The 19,504-nt window shown below is 42.4% G+C and overlaps 1 protein-coding gene across 12 annotated transcripts in view; it reads right to left on the bottom strand.

The window, feature by feature from the left end:
- TCF12 (transcription factor 12) overlaps positions 1–19,504 on the bottom strand; it is a 402,065-nt gene that overhangs the window by 10,247 nt on the left and 372,314 nt on the right. For 8 of the 12 annotated variants that reach the window (XM_070054250.1, XM_070054251.1, XM_051821974.2 and 5 more), the window contains 3 exons: positions 16,619–16,733; positions 15,111–15,273; positions 6,536–6,768 (listed from right to left, as the gene is read on the bottom strand). In XM_070054250.1, the coding sequence (XP_069910351.1) occupies positions 6,536–6,768; positions 15,111–15,273; positions 16,619–16,733 (511 nt within the window). The remainder of the gene's footprint in view (positions 1–6,535; positions 6,769–15,110; positions 15,274–16,618; positions 16,734–19,504) is intronic. The other 4 variants (XM_051821976.2, XM_051821978.2, XM_070054249.1 and 1 more) reach the window with 1 other exon arrangement.

Genomic DNA, 19,504 nt, shown 5'->3' with positions numbered 1-19,504 from the left:
CAATATATTTTTCTAAAATCTCAAACATACTATATTATCTATTAATTCTACTTTATTTCACTAGAAATATTTCTTTTATAGCTAACAGTCTTTTTTTAAAAAAAGAATTCATTTATTTATTTGAAAGGCAGAATACAGAGAGAAAGAGAGAGGGACAGAGTGAGGAATCGTCCATCTGCTGGTAACCAGGAGCTAGGAGCTTCATCTGGGTCTCCCACATGGGTGCAGGGGCCCAAAGATTTGGGCTATCTTCTGCTGTTTTCCCGAGTGCATCAGCAGGGAGCTGGGCTGGAAGTGGAACAGCGTGAGATTCAAACCGGTGCCCATATGGGATGCCGGCATCACAGGCAGTGGCTTTATCCACTACACCACAGCACCAGCCCCAGCTAACAATCTCCTATTTCCAATGTACTGGATCTTCTGTAGGCCTAGTAGTTCTTGTCATGACCTTCTTTAGCTGTTCACGTTTGTTGGATCTTTTGTTCCCCAAATCTTACACTTTTGTGTTGAATTTGTCCTTGGTTGGCTAAAGCATTTGTTCCAGATGCTTTCTGAGAAAGTACACAAGGTAGGCAAAATCCCAAAGGCTTGGATATATCTTAAGTACATTTATTCTGCTTTTACCTTTTGGTTAATTGGTTAGAAATAGAATTATAGAGTAAAAATTACTTTCCTCAGACCTCTGAAGGCACTACTCCACTATATTTAGGAATCTAGCATTTCCAGTGTTATAGCCTGAAATTTAGCATTATTGTCCAGAATCTTGTTCCTTTATCTATGAATATCCCAGTAGCTTTGGGATATTCTTATTAACCCTAATGCCCCGAGATTTCATGATGATGTACTGTAGCTTTAGGTCATTAAAAAAAAAAACAAACAAAAAAACAAAACTATACCTACAAGATTAGATCTTAATTTTTTTGAAAATTTTTATTTACGTATTTGAAAGGCAGAGTTAGAGATTGAGAGAGAGAGAGAGAGAGAGAAAGAGAGAAACAAAGAGAAAGAGAGAAACAAAGAGAAAGAGAGGAAGGAAGAAAGGAAGGGAGGAAGGGAGGGAGGGAGGGAGGGAGGGAGGAAGGAAACGTCCATCTACTCGTGTGCTCCCCAAATGGCCATAACAACCAGTGCTGGTCAGGCCAAAGCCAGGAGCCAAGAGCTTCTTTCAAATCTCCCACATGGGTGCAGGGGCCCAAGGACTTGGGCCATATTCCACAGGTTTCCCAGTCCATTTGCAGAGAGCTGGATTGGAAAAGGAGCAACCAGGACACGAACTGGCACCCATACGTGATGCCAGCATCACAGATGAAGGCTCTGCCTGCTATACCAAAACATCAGCCCCAAGATCCTAATCTTGAGACCTGTATTCTTCAGCACTTAGAAATCAGTTACTACTACTCCATATATTCTCCATCCTACATGCATTTAAAAGAAATTTTATTTATTTATTTATTTTACTTATTTTGAAAAGAGAGAGGGGGAGAGGGAGAGGGAGAGGGAGAGGGAGAGGGAGAGGAAGGGGTAGGTATGGATCTAGAGATCTTCCATCCCATAGTTAACTCCTTAAATGCCAGCAAAAGCTGAGACAGGACCAAGCCAAAGCCTGTAACCAGGAACTCAAGGCACTCAATCTGGGTCTTCACAGGGGACAGGGGGCCAAGTACTTGGGCCAGTACCTGCTACCTGCATTAGCAGGGAATGGAAACTGCAAGTGGAGTCAGTGCTTGAATGCCTACTTGCATTTTCGCTGTCTCATATGCTACTATTTTCTCTCTCAGTTGTTGCTGCGGGTTAATGTCATTTTTATTCATTTCATGAAGGATCCAGGAAAGAGTGGAATATTATTAGTACATATGGTAAGTCTACAACTGTTTGATCAACACTGCAACTCAATCTCCTGGGGGTGGGGATGGGAAATTTATTGAGAAAGAAAAACCTGAGGTGATTCTAAGCCCAGTCAGATTCTGGAACCACTGTCCTAGGCATCTACCTTCAAACTCACTTGGTGAATGCGCAACCAAAAACTCAACAGCTCTCTTGTCCCTGAATTATCACCAGAAGAGAAATGAGCTGACCAAGATCTGTGAAAGAGCTTGGTAGGTGGGAGTATTTGACCACTAGCTGAATCTTGAGTAAAGTTGAGAGTACAAACATGAAACTAGTATGTAAAATCTGCCGGGAAACAAAAACAGCAAGGATACTGGTAAAATTGTAGTCATGATAATGGAAAGGGCTAAACTGGCAATGGTAGGAACCAGATGGGGTTTACTATGTGGGGCACCAAGCCCAAAAAGTGCTCTGGCAAAATCTCAGGCTAGGAAGAGAAACCACTCTTTCCCATTACTCTCCAGGATGCACTGCTCGACCTGCCTCAGGTACAGGAGGATGTGGCTGGTCAGATACAGCGCTGCAGCACGATCCCAAACCAGGTGGGGAGTCAGAGTCTAGGGGATGCCCACAGTAGGACACATAAACAAAACATATGTCTTTAGTAGTAACTGCTGGACACAATGACAGCTGTTGAGGGTCCCTGCAAAAATGAAGAGGCTCTCAGAAAGCAAACAGGTTATCAAAATAACTCAAAACTGCTAGCGATAAAGTCCAGGAAAGGACACTGGCCATACCAGACTCTGAAGGCACTACAAAGGAAAACGCATGGGCATTGGAAAAAAGGTTCTACAGACAGCCATACAGTGCCTCTCAAGAAGTCTCACATGAATCTCAGGGTTTTTTACATAAAGCCATAATATGAAGGCTCTGGGCTATGAGCCCAAAGGCTGAAGGTGGAGAGGGAGGGAGAAAGTGGGCCTTTGTGATTTCAAAGCAATCCCCAATGAAGCTAGGGTCCAGTGTATTTGACATTTATTCTAATCAAAGACTCTTCAGATCAGAATTGTATCAAAGAGTCAGCATTCATAATAATGACCAGAAAGTCAGTAGGTAGCTGGACGTATATAGATGCTAAGGCCACTCCCAGACTCAGCTTTTCTGTTGCAGGTGCCTATGAAATGACTCCTGAAACATCAAATGCAAAAACTGAACAGGGTCCACTCAGACACCATTGAATTCATAACTTCTTTCAAATAGAAGCATTTCTCATTTTGATTTCCTGGATAGGGCAGTCTGTAGGCATCGCTGCTTTAAAACAAAACAAAACAAAAAACAGTTTTTAAAAATGTATTTATTGGGAGCCAGTGCCGTGGCTCACTAGGCTAATCTTCTGCCTGTGGCACCGGCACACCGGATTTTAATCCTGGTTGGGGCGCTGCATTCTGTCCCGGTCGCTCCTCTTCCAGTCCAGCTCTCTGCTGTGGCCCGGGAGGGCAGTGGAGGATGGCCCAGGTCCTTGGGCCCTGCACCCGCATGGGAGACCAGGAGGAAGCACCTGGCTCCTGGCTTCGGATCGGCACAGCACGCCGGCTATGGCAGCCATTTCGGGGGTGAACCAATGGAAGGAAGACCTTTCTCTCTGTCTTTCTGTCTAACTTTGCCTGTCCAAAAAAAAATGTATTTATTGGGGCTGGCACCGTGGCATATTGGGGTAAAGCTCCAGCCTACAGTGCTGATATCCCATATGGGAGCCAGTTCAAGTCCCACTTGCTCCATTTCTGATCCAGCTCCCTGCTAATACACTTGGGAAACCAGCAGACTTGGGCCACTCCACCCACGTGGGAGACATGGAAAAAGCTCCTGGCTCCTGGTTTTGGATCAGCCCAGCTCTGGCCATTGCAGTCATTTGGGGAGTGAGCCAGTGGATGGAAGGCTTCTCTGTCTGTCTCTACCTCTCTCTGGAACTCTTTCAAAAAAAAAAAAAAGATAAAATCTTTAAAAAAATTTATTTTCATTTTACTTGAAAGGCAGAGAGAGAGAGAGCGTAATCTTCCATCTGCTTGTTCACTCCCCAAATACCTGCAACAACCAAGCAAAGGCCAGGGCACATTAGCAGGAAACTGGAATTGGAAGTGGAGGAGCAAGGACCCAAACCAGGTATTCCAATATGGAATGCAGGCATCCAAGTGGCAACTTAAATACTGTCCAAACACTTGTTCCCAAAAACATTTTTAAAAACAGCAATGACTCTATTCTTTTTTTTTTTTGACAGGCAGAGTGGACAGTGAGAGAGAGAGACAGAGAGAAAGGTCTTCCTTTGCCGTTGGTTCACCCTCCAATGGCCGCCGCGGCCGGTGCGCTACGGTCGGCGCACCGCGCTGATTCAATGGCAGGAGCCAGGTACTTACCCTGGTCTCCCATGGGGTGCAGGGCCCAAGCACCTGGGCCATCCTCCACTGCACTCCCTGGCCACAGCAGAGAGCTGGCCTGGAAGAGGGGAAACAGGGACAGAATCCGGCGCCCAGACCAGGACTAGAACCTGGTGTGCCGGCGCCACAAGGCGGAGGATTAGCCTAGTGAGCCGCGGCACCGGCTTCTATTCTTTTTTTTAAGATTTATTTTATTTATTTGAAAGACGAGTTAGAGAGGTAGAAACAGAGAGAGAGATCTTCCATCTGCTGGTTCACTCCCCAAATGACTGTAAGAACCAGAGTTGAGCTTATCTGAAGCCAGGGCTTCTTCCAGGTCTCCCATGTGGATGAAAGGGCCCAAGGCCCTGGGCCATCTTCTACCGCTTTCCCAGGCCAAAGCAGAGAGCTGGTTTGGCAGTGGAGCAGCTGGGGTCTCAAACCAGTGCCCATATAGGACGCCGGAGCTGCAGGCTGGGGCTTTACCCACTGCGCCACAGTGCCAGCCCCATGACTCTGTATTCTAATACGCACTGCAGGATAGGAAATAAATTCAGGCATCTATGTTGACTGAACAGTAAGACTTTCATAGCTCAGAAGGAGGCAACATCTTCAACAATAAATGGCTGGGTAAAGTTGAGGTAAAACACATCCTGAGCTGAAGAGGAGGAGGACAACTGTGCTTGGACCACCAAACACAGGTGTCTGCTGCCTTCAGAGTGAGACAAAAAGTGTCAGACACAAGTAAAAAATATCTTTGGTAAAGTGACAGGAGTTATGTGCAGGATCAAGAAATCAGCCCTTACGGCACAGTGGATTGAAGCACTGCTAGAAATGCCAGCATCCCATCTGGAGTGCCAGTTCAAGCCCCAGATACTCTGCTTCTGATCTAGATTCCCAGGAAGGCAGCAGAAGATGGCCCGAGTTTGGGGAATGAACCAACAGATGAAGATCTGTCTCTCCTCTGTTGCTCTTTTGAATAACTGAATGAATAAACAAACAAATAAATAAAATATTTAAGAGAGAGGAAACAAATCAGGTCTCCTGTTACACATGAATGGGTAATTCTTTATGAATGTTTTGTGGGCATCTCTAGCTCCTTGAAGATTAGGTTTCACTAACATTTACCCTCTACAGATATTTCAAGGGTCTTGCGACAAGAGGAGCAAGGATCCATCTGGTTTCAGAAGTAGACTGATCATGCACAAAATAATCCATTCATCATTCTGCTACTATAGGTTTGACTAAAATTTGTTCAGCTTCTCAATTACTGGTTTCCAAAGAACTGGTTTCCAAAGAAAGAATACTCTTTTGGGGCTAGCATTGTAGTGTAGCAGGTTAAGCTGCCAGCTTGCAGTGCTGGCATTCCAGATGGGCACTGGTTCCAGTCCCAGCTGGCCACTCCTCTTCCAATCTAGCTTCCTCCTAATACACCTGGGAAAGCAGTAGAAGATGGCCCAAATGCTTGGGTCCCTGTCACCCACGTGGGAGACCTGGAAGAAACTCCTGGCTCCTGGCTTTGTCCTGGCCCAGCCCTGGCCTTTGCAGTCATATGGGGAGTGAACCGGTGGATAGAAGATTCTCTCTCTGTCTCTCCCTTTCTCTCTGTAAATCTGTCTTTCAAATAAACAAATCTGAAAAAAAAAAAAAGATTCCATCAAATTTCAAAATGAAATAGGGCAGCTGACTGAGTCAGTGGTGGGTGAGCCTATACACACCTCTCCTGACTTGGGGACTTACAGGAAGCATGTAAGTACATGTAAGGCCAAGAAGTTAATGGCATTCCTGACTAGGGAACAATAAAGAAGCCTGAGACCTCACTGACATGGGTCTAAAGAACATCCCTATCAAGCAAAGCCAGGAGGAGCCATTAACAGGCAATACCAGCAAGTCCCGGCAGATGCCCCAGGATAAAGCAGGCAAGAAACTGAAAACAGAGACGTAGGGAAAACAGGAAAGAACAGGGAGGAGGACAGTGCAGGCAGGTAAATTCAACAAGAGAGGGGCACAAGCTCTTAAACCTGAGCAGTAGGCACAGGCTGTTTCTTCTTCTTCTTCTTTTTTTTTTTTTTTCTGTAGGATTACTCTCTATTGGTGTGTGGGAAACAATAGCTCACAAATATTGATCAACACATTGAGAGAGAGGTGAGAGATACAAGGAAAACTTGATCCTAATGACACAGTGGCAGCAGTACTGGCAGAATTCAGAAATAACTTGCCCAAGCCAAGCGCCTGTGAGGAGGAATGCCTACCCTCTTGAGGCAGAGTGGTTTTGCATCTTTTCTGGACCTACTTACCTCTGACTTGCTGTTCTAGACTAAGGATGACTGCCACGGCCTGATGAAGAATAAGGAGTTTTGTTTGGGGTTTTTCACTCTTCAAATGAAGCTGACACATTCTGCCAAGCTCTTTGAATGCCTCATTAATATCCCGTACACGTAAGCGTTCTCTGGCATTATTAGCCATCCGCCTTTCCTTCTCCCTTTCTATCTTCTGTTCTGGGTTCAAATCTTCATCTTCATTAGTACTGCTGAAAAACAAAGTAGAAACAAGGTCTATCTGGTTTCCTAAAAAAGATATGCAGATTGCACAAAATCATAAAGATGCAAATTACCTAAATCTTACCAGACAATAGTAGTATCTGCACTTAACAAGATTATATATTTCTTTTCAGTCTTTTTCAAAACATACCCACAGGATAATCATACAGCTGAGATTATGGAACATACATATTTTTACTTTAGTGGCAAAGAGACAAAAAGATCCAGAGAAAGAGAGCTGATGTTCAGTGGTTTACTTTCCAAATGCTCCTAATGGCTGAAGCCTGAGTTATGAGCTATGAATATGCAATCCAGGTCTCTCATGTGGCTGGCAGAAACTCAATTACCTGAGCCACCAAAGCTGACTCCTTGGCAGGATCCTGCAATCAGGAACCAGAGCTGGAACTCTGATGTGGGACACAGGTATCTTAACTGTAAGGCTAAATGCCTACTCCCAGCTAGACACATTTTAAAATGTAATTTTCACTGCATATTACTGCACAGAGTTCTCCATGGTAGTGAAACTCTTCATAAATAATAATGACTACATAATATTCTAGTACTTCACTAAACAAAATGTGGTCCAGAAATCAGCAACATTAGCATTACTGAGACCTTGTTAAAAACACATAAGTTACCCTAAACCTACTGAATCACAAGCTGCATTTTAACAAGGTCCTGTTGAGTCACATGCACACTAAACTTCAAATGCACTGTCCTAGTACATGAATATATCATCATTTGCTTAATCTATGCTCTTCCAATAAATTCTGGCAGTCATCTGGTGAGAAGAAATTAGAAAAGTTTAAGACAGATTGCAAGAAGTATCTTGTATCTCAGAAAATGGTTACTTTTGTTCTAAAAAGAAGTATCACCATTGGTGATGGTTACAAAACATGAAAGAGGGGCTGGCACTGTGGTGCAGTGGTTAATGCCCTGGCCTTAACTACCTGCGTCTCATATGGGCGCCAGTTTGAGACCCAGCTGCTCTATTTCCAGTCCAGCTCTCTGCTATGGCCTGGGAAAGCAGTAGAAGACGGCCCAGGTCCTTGGGCCCCTGTGCCTGCGTGGGAGACCCAGAAGAAGCTCCTGGCTCCTGGCTCCTGGCTTCAGATTGGCACAGCTCTGGCCATTGCAGCCAATTGGGGAGTGAACCATTAGATGGAGGACCTCTCTCTCTCCTCTCTCTCTCTCTCTGCCTCTCCTCTCTCTGTGTAACTCTTTCAAATAAACAAATCTTTAAAAAAATTCACAAAATATGCAAGAATTTTAACAATTTTTTGAGGGACAAACTGCCAAAATGAATCTAGAACTTTTAAATGTTGATTACCTCTTAAAATATATATTTTAAAAATTTCTTTATTTGAGGGGTAGACAAATGGAAACAGAGAAAGAGAGAGAGTGGCTGGCATTGTTATGCAGTGGATTAAGCTGCTGCCTGTGATACTGGCATCCCATAAGAGCACTGGTTTGAGTCTTGACTTCTCCACTTCCAATGCAGCTCCCTGCTAATGTGTATGAGAAAGCAGAAGATGGCCCAAGGACTTGGGCCTGTTGGAGACCCGGATGAAGTACTGAGTTTCTGGCTTTGGCCTGGTCTAGCCCTGGCTATTGTGTTCATTTGGGGAGATCTCTCTCTCCCTTTCTCTGTAACTCTGCCTTTCAAACAAACCTTAAAAAAAAGAGAGAGAGAGAAAGAGACTGAGCAAGGAAGGGAGCCCTACTGGTTCATTCCACAAATACGGCTAGGTTGGGCCAACACGTAAAGCTGGGAATGCAATCTAGGTCTCCCATGTGAGTGGCAGGGCCCTATTTGAGCCATCAATTCATGATACCCAAGCTGCACATTAGTAGGAACTGGAATCAGGAGCAGAGCTGGGAACTGAACCCAGGTACTGATATGGCATATGGACATCTTAACAGAATGCCTGCTCTTGTTTATTATCTCTTGACTGGCAATTCTAACTTCAGAAATTCATATCTTAGGGGCTGGCGCTGTGGTGTAGCGGGTTAAGCCACCACCTGCAGTGCTGGCATCCCAGGTGGGTGCCGGTTTGAGACCTGGCTTCTCCACTTCTGATCCAGCTCTCTGCTATGGCCTGGGAAAGCAGTAGAGGATGGCCCAAGTTCTTGGGCCCCTGCATCCGTGTGGGAGACCTGGAGGAGTATCCTGGTTCCCGGCTTTGGATCGGCACAGCTCTGGCTGTTGTGGCCTTCTGGGGAGTGAACCAGCAATGGAAAACCTCTCTTTCTCTCTGCCTTTCCTTCTCTCTCTGTGTAACTCTTTCAAATAAAATAGAGGTGTATATAAACATTTTTATTAACAAAGTTGATCGCAGAATTATTATTATTTTTTAAAGATTAATTAATTTATTTTGAAAGAGTTACAGAGAAGAAGAAACAGAGTTAGAGATCTTCCATTCTCTGGTTCACTCCCCACATGGCTGCAGTGGCCAGTACTAGGCCAGGAGAGAGCCAGGAGCCAGGAGCTTCATCCAGGTCTCCCATGTAGGTGGTAGGGACCCAAGTAGTTGGGCCATCTTCTGCTGCTTTTACCAGGAGCATTAGCAGGGAGCTGGATTCGAAGTACAGCAGCTGGAACACAAACCGGAGCCCAGATGGGATTCCAACATCTCAGGCAGTCAGTGGCTTTACCTACTATGCCACAATGCCAGCCCCTCACAGAATTATTTACATTAGCAACATACTAGAATCTAATAATAGAAGGTGCGTTAAATAAGTCATACTATGTCTAGACAATGGACTACAAAACAGTCTCCAAAAAATCAAGCTGTGAATTATGTGCTAAGTAAAAGAAACCAGCCACGAAGATCATATACTATGTGACTGCATTTACATGAACAAATCAATGGTTGTCAAGGGTCAGAAGGTGGAAAATATGGACTGATTATAAATGGGTACAGGAAATTTTTTGCAGTGACAGAAATATTCCACATTATATCTACATTTTGTCAGAAGGACAAAACACACAAGTTTTTGATATATATTTTTGTACATATTTGTCAAAGGACAAAAATCTTTAAAGTTAAAATTGGTGAATTTCATTATTGCTGTACATTTGAATGTGAAGAAAACTGGACCCAAACAGAAATATACAAAATTATGTTTCAGAAAATAGATAGGTGGAAATGTTAAAAATACATTGCTGGGCCGGCGCCGCAGCTCAATAGGCTAATCCTCCACCTTGCGGCGCCGGCACACCAGGTTCTAGTCCTGGTCGGGGCGCCGGATTCTGTCCCTGTTTCCCCTCTTCCAGGCCAGCTCTCTGCTGTGGCCAGGGAGTACAGTGGAGGATGGCCCAGGTGCTTGGGCCCTGCACCCCATGGGAGACCAGGGTAAGTACCTGGCTCCTGCCATCGGATCAGCGCGGTGCGCCGACCATAGCGCGCCGGCCACAGCGGCCATTGGAGGGTGAACCAACGGCAAAGGAAGACCTTTCTCTCTGTCTCTCTCTCTCTCACTGTCCACTCTGCCTGTCCAAAAAAAAAGAAAAAAAAAAAGAAAAAAAAAACATTGCTGGATGAAAAACAAAAACCTGATGTTATAAAATTATAAGATTTATATCTAGTTCAATTCCAATTTAAAATATTTATGGAAAAAGTAGTATTCCTTAAAATATAAACAGTGATTAATTGTACATTGTTAAGAAGTTTCTTGTAATTTTTGTGTGTGCTCTTCTATATTTTTCAAGTTTCTGCAATGAAAATAGACTACCTATCCTCACACACACACAAATGCAAGTTAGAAGCTCTAGACTAAGAAAGCTCTGTTTGTATTTCAGAAACAAATTACTAAGCAGAGCTTCTCAAATTCTTGAAGTAATGTACACAAAGATGTTTTTACCTCTTTTCTAATACTTTGAGTATTCTAATAAAGAAGTAACAGATTGTCACTAATCATTAAAAATTACATAAATGGGACCAGCTCTGTGATGTAGTGGGCTATGGTACCAGCATCCCGTATGGGTGCTGGTTCGAGTCCCAGCTGCTCCTCTTCCAATCCAGCTCCCTGCTTATGGCCTGGGAAAGCAGCAGAGGATGGCCCTGGTGCTTGGGCCCCTGAACCCATGTGGGAGACCTGGAAGAAGCTCCTGGCTCCTTGCTTTGGATCAGCCCAGCTCTGGCCATTGTGGCCAATTGGGGAGTGAACCAGGGGATGGAAGACCTTTCTGTCTCTCCCTCTCTATGACTCTAACTCTCAAATAAATAAATAAAAACATCTTTAAAAATTACATAAAGGCATTACCTTGACAACAGTTACTGGCTCTTTGACTATTTATTTATTTAGTTTTGGGAGATGGAGAGAGTGACAGAACTCTAAGGACATTATCCCCCGCCGCCCCTCTCCCCCCGGCCCTGGCGCCTTGAAACCTTTTATTTAAGGAATACAAATTTCATACATTCCATAATTACAACTTTGGCTCTTTTACCTTAAATGTGTCTTTAAAGATCATATAACCCAAAGGTGTTCAAGTGGGGTCACTCATCAGAATCCTGGATCCAAGAGTACTTAAAAAAGCATAGCTTCCCAGGTAATACTACCAGAGATGATGACTTAGTTAAGTTTGGATTAGGGATCAGGACTCCGTATTTCTAAAATATTCCAAAGATCTGTTTAGCAGGTTGAGAACCACTGCAAGACCCAGAGAAATCAGTGACCTCCCTAGAATCTTCCTGCTGATGAGTAGTAGTATTAATAGCAAGAACCCAAGTCAGTGCTCCATGGAAGCAAACCTACATTATACCTAAAATCACCATTAAACCAGAAAATACAGTGTCTTTATTAAGTGATTACTGTGTGCCAGACACTGTGAAAAAGGTTTACATGCATTATTTTTAGGTTATTCCTACAAGAATCCTCTAATACAAAGATTCCTTTCAGGAAAAAAAGGAACTGAACCCAAAGAGCTTCAATAACTTACCCAAGGTCACCTGACAAGTATTTCATGGAAGATGATTCAAATCCAGGTTAGCCTTACTTTGTTCAAAGGTCATAATATTAACCCATTATTATTATCCTATTATACATGTCTCAATTTCTGATGAAATATTGGTTAGCAAATGAAGGCCTAAGACCTACTAACCTGTTTCTGCAACTAAAGCTTTACTGGAATAGCTACAACCTTTTTTCTCTGGTTTCTTTCATCCTGTAATAGTAGAGTTGAATAGCTGTGACAGAGAATGCATGTCCCACAAAGTCTAAAATATTTATTATTTGATCCTTTATAGAGAGAGCTCACTGACCCTTAACCTATAAGATGAGGAAATACACAAGGAGGAAAAAACAGGAACTTAATAATTCTGTTTGAATGGGAAGCAGTCCACAGCAGACTCATAGAATTACAATCACTTTAAACAGCACTCTGACCTCAGAATCAGCCCTTAAGACATTCTAGTCTGGCTGAAAAGCTCATGAGAGCATTTCAGGCATGGAAAGCCAAGACACTGTGGTAAAAAAAAAAAAAAATAAAATAAATCCTACATGAAGGATCTCTGTGAGTGAGACCCCAGGGGAAAGAAGGGTCCATCAAAGAACAATTTAACTTTTCTCTGAAGGGAGGAGAGAACTTCCACTTTGCTTACAGCCCTGTCTAAATACTGATGGAGATCATGAACTCAAAAGGCTTCCATAGCATTGGCAACTCATGCCAAGAGCCTAGGGTGATCACTGATGTCATACATAAGAGTGTTCATTGTTAAATTAACAACAGGAGTCACTGTGCACTTACTGCCCACGCAGGACCTCTGTCTTCAATGAGCTGTAGTATCAGAATTAACTGTAAAACTTGTTCTCAAACAGTTCTTTTTATTTTGTGTACGTGGGTGCAAATTGCTGAAATCTCCACTTAGTATAGAGTTGGTCTTCTGTATATAAAGTTAACTAAAAAAGAATCTTAATGAAGAATGGGATGGGAGAGGGAGGAGGAGGTAGGATGGGAGTGGAGGTGGGAGGGTGGGAATGGAGGGAAAGAAACACTATATTCCTGAAGTTGTACTTATGCAACTTGTACTCATTAAATAAAAGGTTTTTAAAAAACAAAACAAAAGAAAAAAAGGTCTGTTTGAGTACAAACCAATGAAAAAGTTAAGATGTTTCAAAGGACTGTTCTCTGGAGTTCCTTACTCAGTTTTTTATTTGGAAAAAAAAAAAAAAGATTTATTTATATGAAAGGCAGAGTGACAGACACAGGGAGAGAAAGAGATCTTCTATCTGCTGTGTCCTCAATAGCCAGAGCTGGGCCAGGCCAAAGTCAGGAGCCAGGAACTCCATCCTAGTCTCCTATATAGGTGGCAGGGGCTAAATACTTCAGCCATCTTTCACTGCCATCCAGATGCATTAGCAGAAAGGTGGATCAGAAGTGGAGTAGGGGCCCCAATATAATTGGGTTTTAAAACCTCTTTAGGGGCTGGCACTGTGGCGCAGTGGGTTAAAGCCCTGGGCTGCAGTGCCAGCATCCCACATGAGCGCTGGTTCGAGTCCCAGCTGCTCTACTTCCCATCCAGTTCTTTGCTATGGCCTGGGAAAGCAGTAGAAGATGGCCCAAGTCCTTGGGACCTTGCACCCACGTGGGACACTGGAAGAAGCTCCTGAGTTCAGCCAGGACCAGCTCTGGCCATTGAAGCCATTTGGGGAGTGAACCAGCAAAGAGAAGATCCCTTCCTTGCCCTCCCCGCCTCTCTGTAACTCTGCCTTTCGAATAAACAAATGAATCTTTAAAAAACAAACAAAAACTAGAATGCTCAAAGGCAGAGAACACCTTTTAAGAATGTGAATCAGGCAGAAAAGATTATGCTGATTCTTTTAGTTGTATCTGGCATCTCACTATAATTTCTTCTGCAGCATAATTCAACACAAAGACAATGTTTTGTTTTTTTTTTGTTTTTTGTTTTTTTTGTTTTTTTTTTGACAGGCAGAGTGGACAGTGAGAGAGAGAGACAGAGAGAAAGGTCTTCCTTTGCCGTTGGTTCACCCTCCAATGGCCACCGCGGCTGGCGCGCTGCGGCCGGCGCACTGCGCTGATGCGATGGCAGGAGCCAGGAGCCAGGTGCTTTTCCTGGTCTCCCATGGGGTGCAGGGCCCAAGCACCTGGGCCATCCTCCACTGTACTCCCTGGCCACAGCAGAGGGCTGGCCTGGAAGAGGGCCAACCGGGACAGAATCCGGCGCCCCGACCGGGACTAGAACCCGGTGTGCTGGCGCTGCAAGGCAGAGGATTAGCCTAGTGAGCCGCGGCGCCGGCCACAAAGACAATGTTTTAAATGTAAATATCTGTATGTGAAATATGTATATCATTGATAAATGAAGTTTTTAAAAAGTTCACAGAAAATGCACACTTTTAATTCCACTTTGAAATATTCTTGTATATCAAGAATCATATAATATAAATAAAGTACTTCAAAAATTATGGAAAAAGGGTATTATGAGAAAACTATGCATGGATTTTTTTGTACCAAAATAAACTTACCTTTTTCTATGAACATTTTGAAATACACTTGTATATTAAATCATCTAATTTTAATGAAGAAATAGAAGAAAAATCTGAAGGATGAACCTGGAAACCATTTTAAACAATGTACATTGTGTCTATAACCATACTTCAAAGCAAGTCAAGTCTAATTTCTAGAAAACTTTCCCTGACAACACAGTCTCCGTGGAGTACTTTCTTTTTTTCATGCTTTCCTCAAATTACTGGTTAAAACTGGAGTCAGCAAGCTTTTTCTGTAAAGGCCTAGATGGTAAATCTTTTCAGACTTCTGGGAGAACAGTCTTTCTGGCAGCTACTCAAATCTGCCAATGTAACTTGAAGTAGACATAGACAACATGTCTATGGCTATGAATTGGGAGTGGTAGCATTCCTATTTAGTTATTTTATTTATGAAAATAGTTTGCAGCTTCATTGGCCCATAGGCCATACTTTGCCGACCCTTGATTTAAATACTGTATTGGAATCTGACCATATACTTAGCCCTTAATTAATACAGTCCAACATTTATTGACTGAATGTATCTAAAAGTCTATACCACACTACTTAACTTGTTTTAGGTATTTATTCTTCTAATTCTCTAACTGCAAGCAACTTCAGGGAAGTTGCTTTATATGTAGACCCGAAAATGCTGTGGTACAATAGGAAACATAACTCTGGAGTCAAACCTTCATATGCCTCTCTAGCAGGATGCTGTAAGGATTAAATGAGGTAAAAATACATTAAAAATCCTAACACAGTATCTAGAACATGGCCAGCAGTTAGTTAATAAATGCAATTTTCACCCATGTCAAATGAGTGAAATTAGTATCTGTATACTAGGAAATACCTTGTTCTGCCTCTAGATGAGACCTTGATATCTTTTTGTGAGGATTCATCATCTGATTTCATGTCATCTGATGAAGGAGGTTCATGAAGATTTTCATCCTTCTCTTTGTTTTCAGTCTTGATTTCTGTGGGAACAACAGTTCCAGACTGACTTTGCAAGCCACCTAACAAAAAGGCAAAAGAGAGATAAAATAAATGATCAGACAGTAAAAAGTGTTTTAAATGGTAAATATCTTTAGTTGTTACAGGGCTATGATGGAGAATGTATTAAAGAATACAATTTAAAGCTGGAAAGAACATGTCCAAAATTTTTTTGTGTGATTTTTATAGCATTTGTATTTAAAATAATAAGCCTGATATCCTGATGATTAGTCTAATGCTCACTTTCAGCAGTATTTATTAAATGAACAGAGTATGAAAAATTTGACACATTTCAGAAACTTCTAAGATGTGGTTAAGGTAAAAGAAATAAATGACATTTTCCATGATAAGCACAATAAAATAGGCATTAAGGTTAAATATAAATGCTAGAACTTTATTTTGGTGATCTTAACTATTGCCTATGTATTTTTACTTATTTATATGCTCTATAGTAACACTGATCAATTTACTTTTAATAAAAAATTTTATACTTAATTGGATTAGGATCTCCAAAATAATAGCTACTACCACTCAGAATTACACTCTGAAATACCTTTCTCACTGCCTCTAGGGACCATTAAGTCTCACTTATGAGGGAAAGTGATTCTTTTTTAAAGATTTATTTATTTATTTTAAAGTCAGAGTTACAGAGAGAGGGGGAGAGACAGAGCGAGAGATAGAGATCCTCCATCTGCTAGTATACCCCACAGATGGCCACAACCGTCAGGGCTGGGACAGGCTGAAGACAGGAGCCAGCAGTTTCATCTGGGTCTCCCATGAGGGTGGCAGGTACTCAAAACACTTGGGCCATCTTCCACTGTTTTTCTCAGGCTGTTAGCAGGAGTTGGATTGGAAGTGGAATAGTTAGGACTTGAACTGGTGCCCATATAGGATGCCGGTGTTGCAAGAGGCAGCTTTATCTACTACACCACAGTGTTGGCCCCGGGAAAATGATTTAAGGAAGAGAGACATAACAGAAGCTGCAGCAGTAAATACCAACCACTAAATACTGAACAATGGTTTCTAAGAGGTTCTATCCATCAGTAAGCATTTAAGAGGGGTCCTCATAGTGTTCACGGAAAATATTTATTATAAAACAACTATGCATTTCAAAATTTGTGCATCAAAATAAACATTTTTAAATTATGTTTCCATGAACTTCTTAAAGTTCCCTCACCTAGTCAAGTGGACCAAATGATGCCTTGAGTGTTCACCATTCACAGTCATGCAGTAAAACTACCATTTGGAATTCCCCCACCTAAGAAGACTTTTGATTCACAGACACAAGTATGGCTGTGAGAAAGGTGACAATGTTGCAGATGGTATCTCTGTCTGCATTACTAATGAAAACCTGCAATATATAGTTACCTCTATAATTTTCTTGTGTTTTGTGGTTCAGGTCTGTGCTTGAAGCAGTAACAGTACTAGACAAGACTGAATGATTGCCATTGAGACTGACAGAATCTTCTCGATGAGTTCCAACCTAAAGCAAAACAGACACAAAAAAGATCATGAGAGTTGAGGGCATTAACTGCCCAAATTCTTTTACTGTAGTAAAAGAATAGTAGAGCAGACAGTATCCTCACTCCTCTGAATTTAGTAACTTTTTTAAGATGCTACTTTTCTGAGTTTTGAAGGGAATGTCAAAATACTTGATAGTAAATTATCTTTTAATCAAACCAAAATGTCACTTTTTAAAAAAATGGAATGTTAGCTTTCAGGTTTTAAATCTTACAGAGGGTTGTTGTGAGAAGACAGAAAGATGCAATGCAGACAAAGCAGCCTAAAAGCCATAAAGCACTATTTATTCTAGGGTCTGTTATTGATTCTATGCCACCCAAATACATTAAAGTGTTCACAAACTTGTATTTAACAAAACACTGCAATATTCCAAGAACAGTATTTATCTAACTCTGATACTCCCACCTCTGAAATAATATAGTATGTTGTTCATTATTCCAGTCTCTCCACCAAAATTTGTAAAGAGAAGCAAAAGCTATACAAAATTAAGATAAATTTTAAAAAAAATTTTGCATTGCTAGGCAACAAAACTGCCACATATTTTATTCTCAGCTTTAACAAAATTTACATAAGTTACAGTTAACTTGAAGTAGCAGGGTAAAGTATGAAACATTACCAGGCACTGAGATACTACAGTGGTTTTAGAAAAACTTGTTACAGATGAAGCTTTTTATTAGAACAGTAGCGGACATATCAACTAGAAGATTAAACCTTTAATTAAATAGGTTTACTGCCTGGAGTAATACATGAAAACCACTGTTTTTCTTTTTTAAAGATTTATTTTTATTTATTTGAAAGACAGAGTTACAGAGAGAAGTAGAGACAGAGAGAGAGGTCTTCCATCCTCTGGTTCACTCCCCAGATAGCCAAAACGGCCAGAGCTGTGCTGATCCGAAGCCAGGAGCCAGGAGCTTCTTCCAGATCTCCCACATGGCTGCAGGGGCCCAAGAACTTGGACCATCTTTTACTGCTCTCCCAGGCCATAGCAGAGAGCTGGATCAGAAGAGGAGCAGCAGGGACTAGAACCGACGCCCATAAGGGATGCCAGCACTTTAGGCCAGGGCTTTAACCCACTGCGCCACAGCGCTGGCCCCAAAACCACTGTTTAAATCCTTCAATCCGAGTAAGCTGTCAAGCATTAAGTCCCTCTTGAGTAATTAATGTAGCTTTTATCTCCCATGAGTTTGTATGGAGTTCGCCTTCATAGCTATAAATATGCCCATACAACTTTATACTTTGGTTTCCTACAAGCTAAACAAGAGGAACCTAAGCTAAATTTTAGGCAATGTAGGCTATTTGGCAGTGGATCTGATTGGAATGTATCAGTTTCTCCACCACAATTTCTAAGAAATGTGTCTTTTTTCCTTTATCCTTATCTTTTTTTTTTTTTTTTAATTTTTTGACAGGCAGAGTGGACAGTGAGAGAGAGAGACAGAGAGAAAGGTCTTCCTTTGCCGTTGGTTCACCCTCCAATGGCCGCCGCGGCTGGCGCGCTGCGGCCGGCGCACCGCGCTGACCCGATGGCAGGAGCCAGGAGCCAGGTGCTTTTTCCTGGTCTCCCATGGGGTGCAGGGCCCAAGCACCTGGGCCATCCTCCACTGCACTCCCTGGCCACAGCAGAGAGCTGGCCTGGAAGAGGGACAACCGGGACAGAATCTGGCACCCCGACCGGGACTAGAACCTGGTGTGCCGGCGCCGCTAGGCGGAGGATTAGCCTAGTGAGCCGCGGCGCCGGCCCCTTTATCCTTATCCATTTCTTAAAAAAGATTTATTTATTTGAAAGGCAAAGTTTTATACATATAGCATATATATAACTTATACACATATAAAAGTTATATATATAACTTTGCCTTTCAAATATATATTCAAATATATATAATATATATTCAAATCTCTATATATAGAGATAGATCTCTCTCTATATATATAGATATAGAGATATCTCTATCTCTATCTCTATCTCTATCTCTATATCTATATAGAGGGAGGGAGGGAGGGAGGGAGGGAGGGAAAGAGATCTTCCATCTGCTGGTCACTCCCCAAATAGCTGCAATGGCCAGAGCTAGGCCAATTCGAAGCCGGGAACCAGGAGCTTCTTTTGGGTCTCTCAAGTGAGTGCAGGGGCCCAAACACTTGGGCCATCCTCTGCTGCTTTCCCTGGCACATCAGCAGGGAACTCGATCAGAAGTTGAGCAGTTCGTACTTGAATCAGCGCTCACATGGGTTGTTGGCAATGCAGACAGCAGCATAACCTGCTGACCACAGTGCTGGCCTCTCTTTAATGTTTTTAAAAACCCACTTAAGATACTTTAAAAATTATCTGAGGATTAGCCATTGCTGAGAATTATTTATGTCACTGCTACTTAGATATCAAGAAGACCTTTTCAACACCACCTAAGTGCATCATGCATTAGAATCAAATTCTTAAAGCTGGGAAGGGACCACAAACTATGGCAGACTTCCACCCCTGTGTGGGCTTTCTTCCCCCAAAATTTAAAGAAAATCTGAATAATAATTAGTGAAGGGGCTAAGTTTCACCTCAGTGGTTAAGATGCTCACACATATCACCATGCCTGGGTTCCATGCCTGGCTCTGGCTCCTGACTCTTAACCCTCTTTGCTAACGCTGATCTTGGGAGGCAGCAGTGGTAACTCAAGTTACTGGGTTTCTGTTACTCGTGTGAATTGAGTTCCTCACTCCTGGCTTCATCCCTGGATCACAGAGAGAGTGAAC

Source organism: Oryctolagus cuniculus, chromosome 12 (assembly GCF_964237555.1).
Source record: "Oryctolagus cuniculus chromosome 12, mOryCun1.1, whole genome shotgun sequence".
NCBI classification, from domain to species: domain Eukaryota; kingdom Metazoa; phylum Chordata; class Mammalia; order Lagomorpha; family Leporidae; genus Oryctolagus; species Oryctolagus cuniculus.
This window is presented reverse-complemented; position numbering and strand designations above follow the sequence as displayed.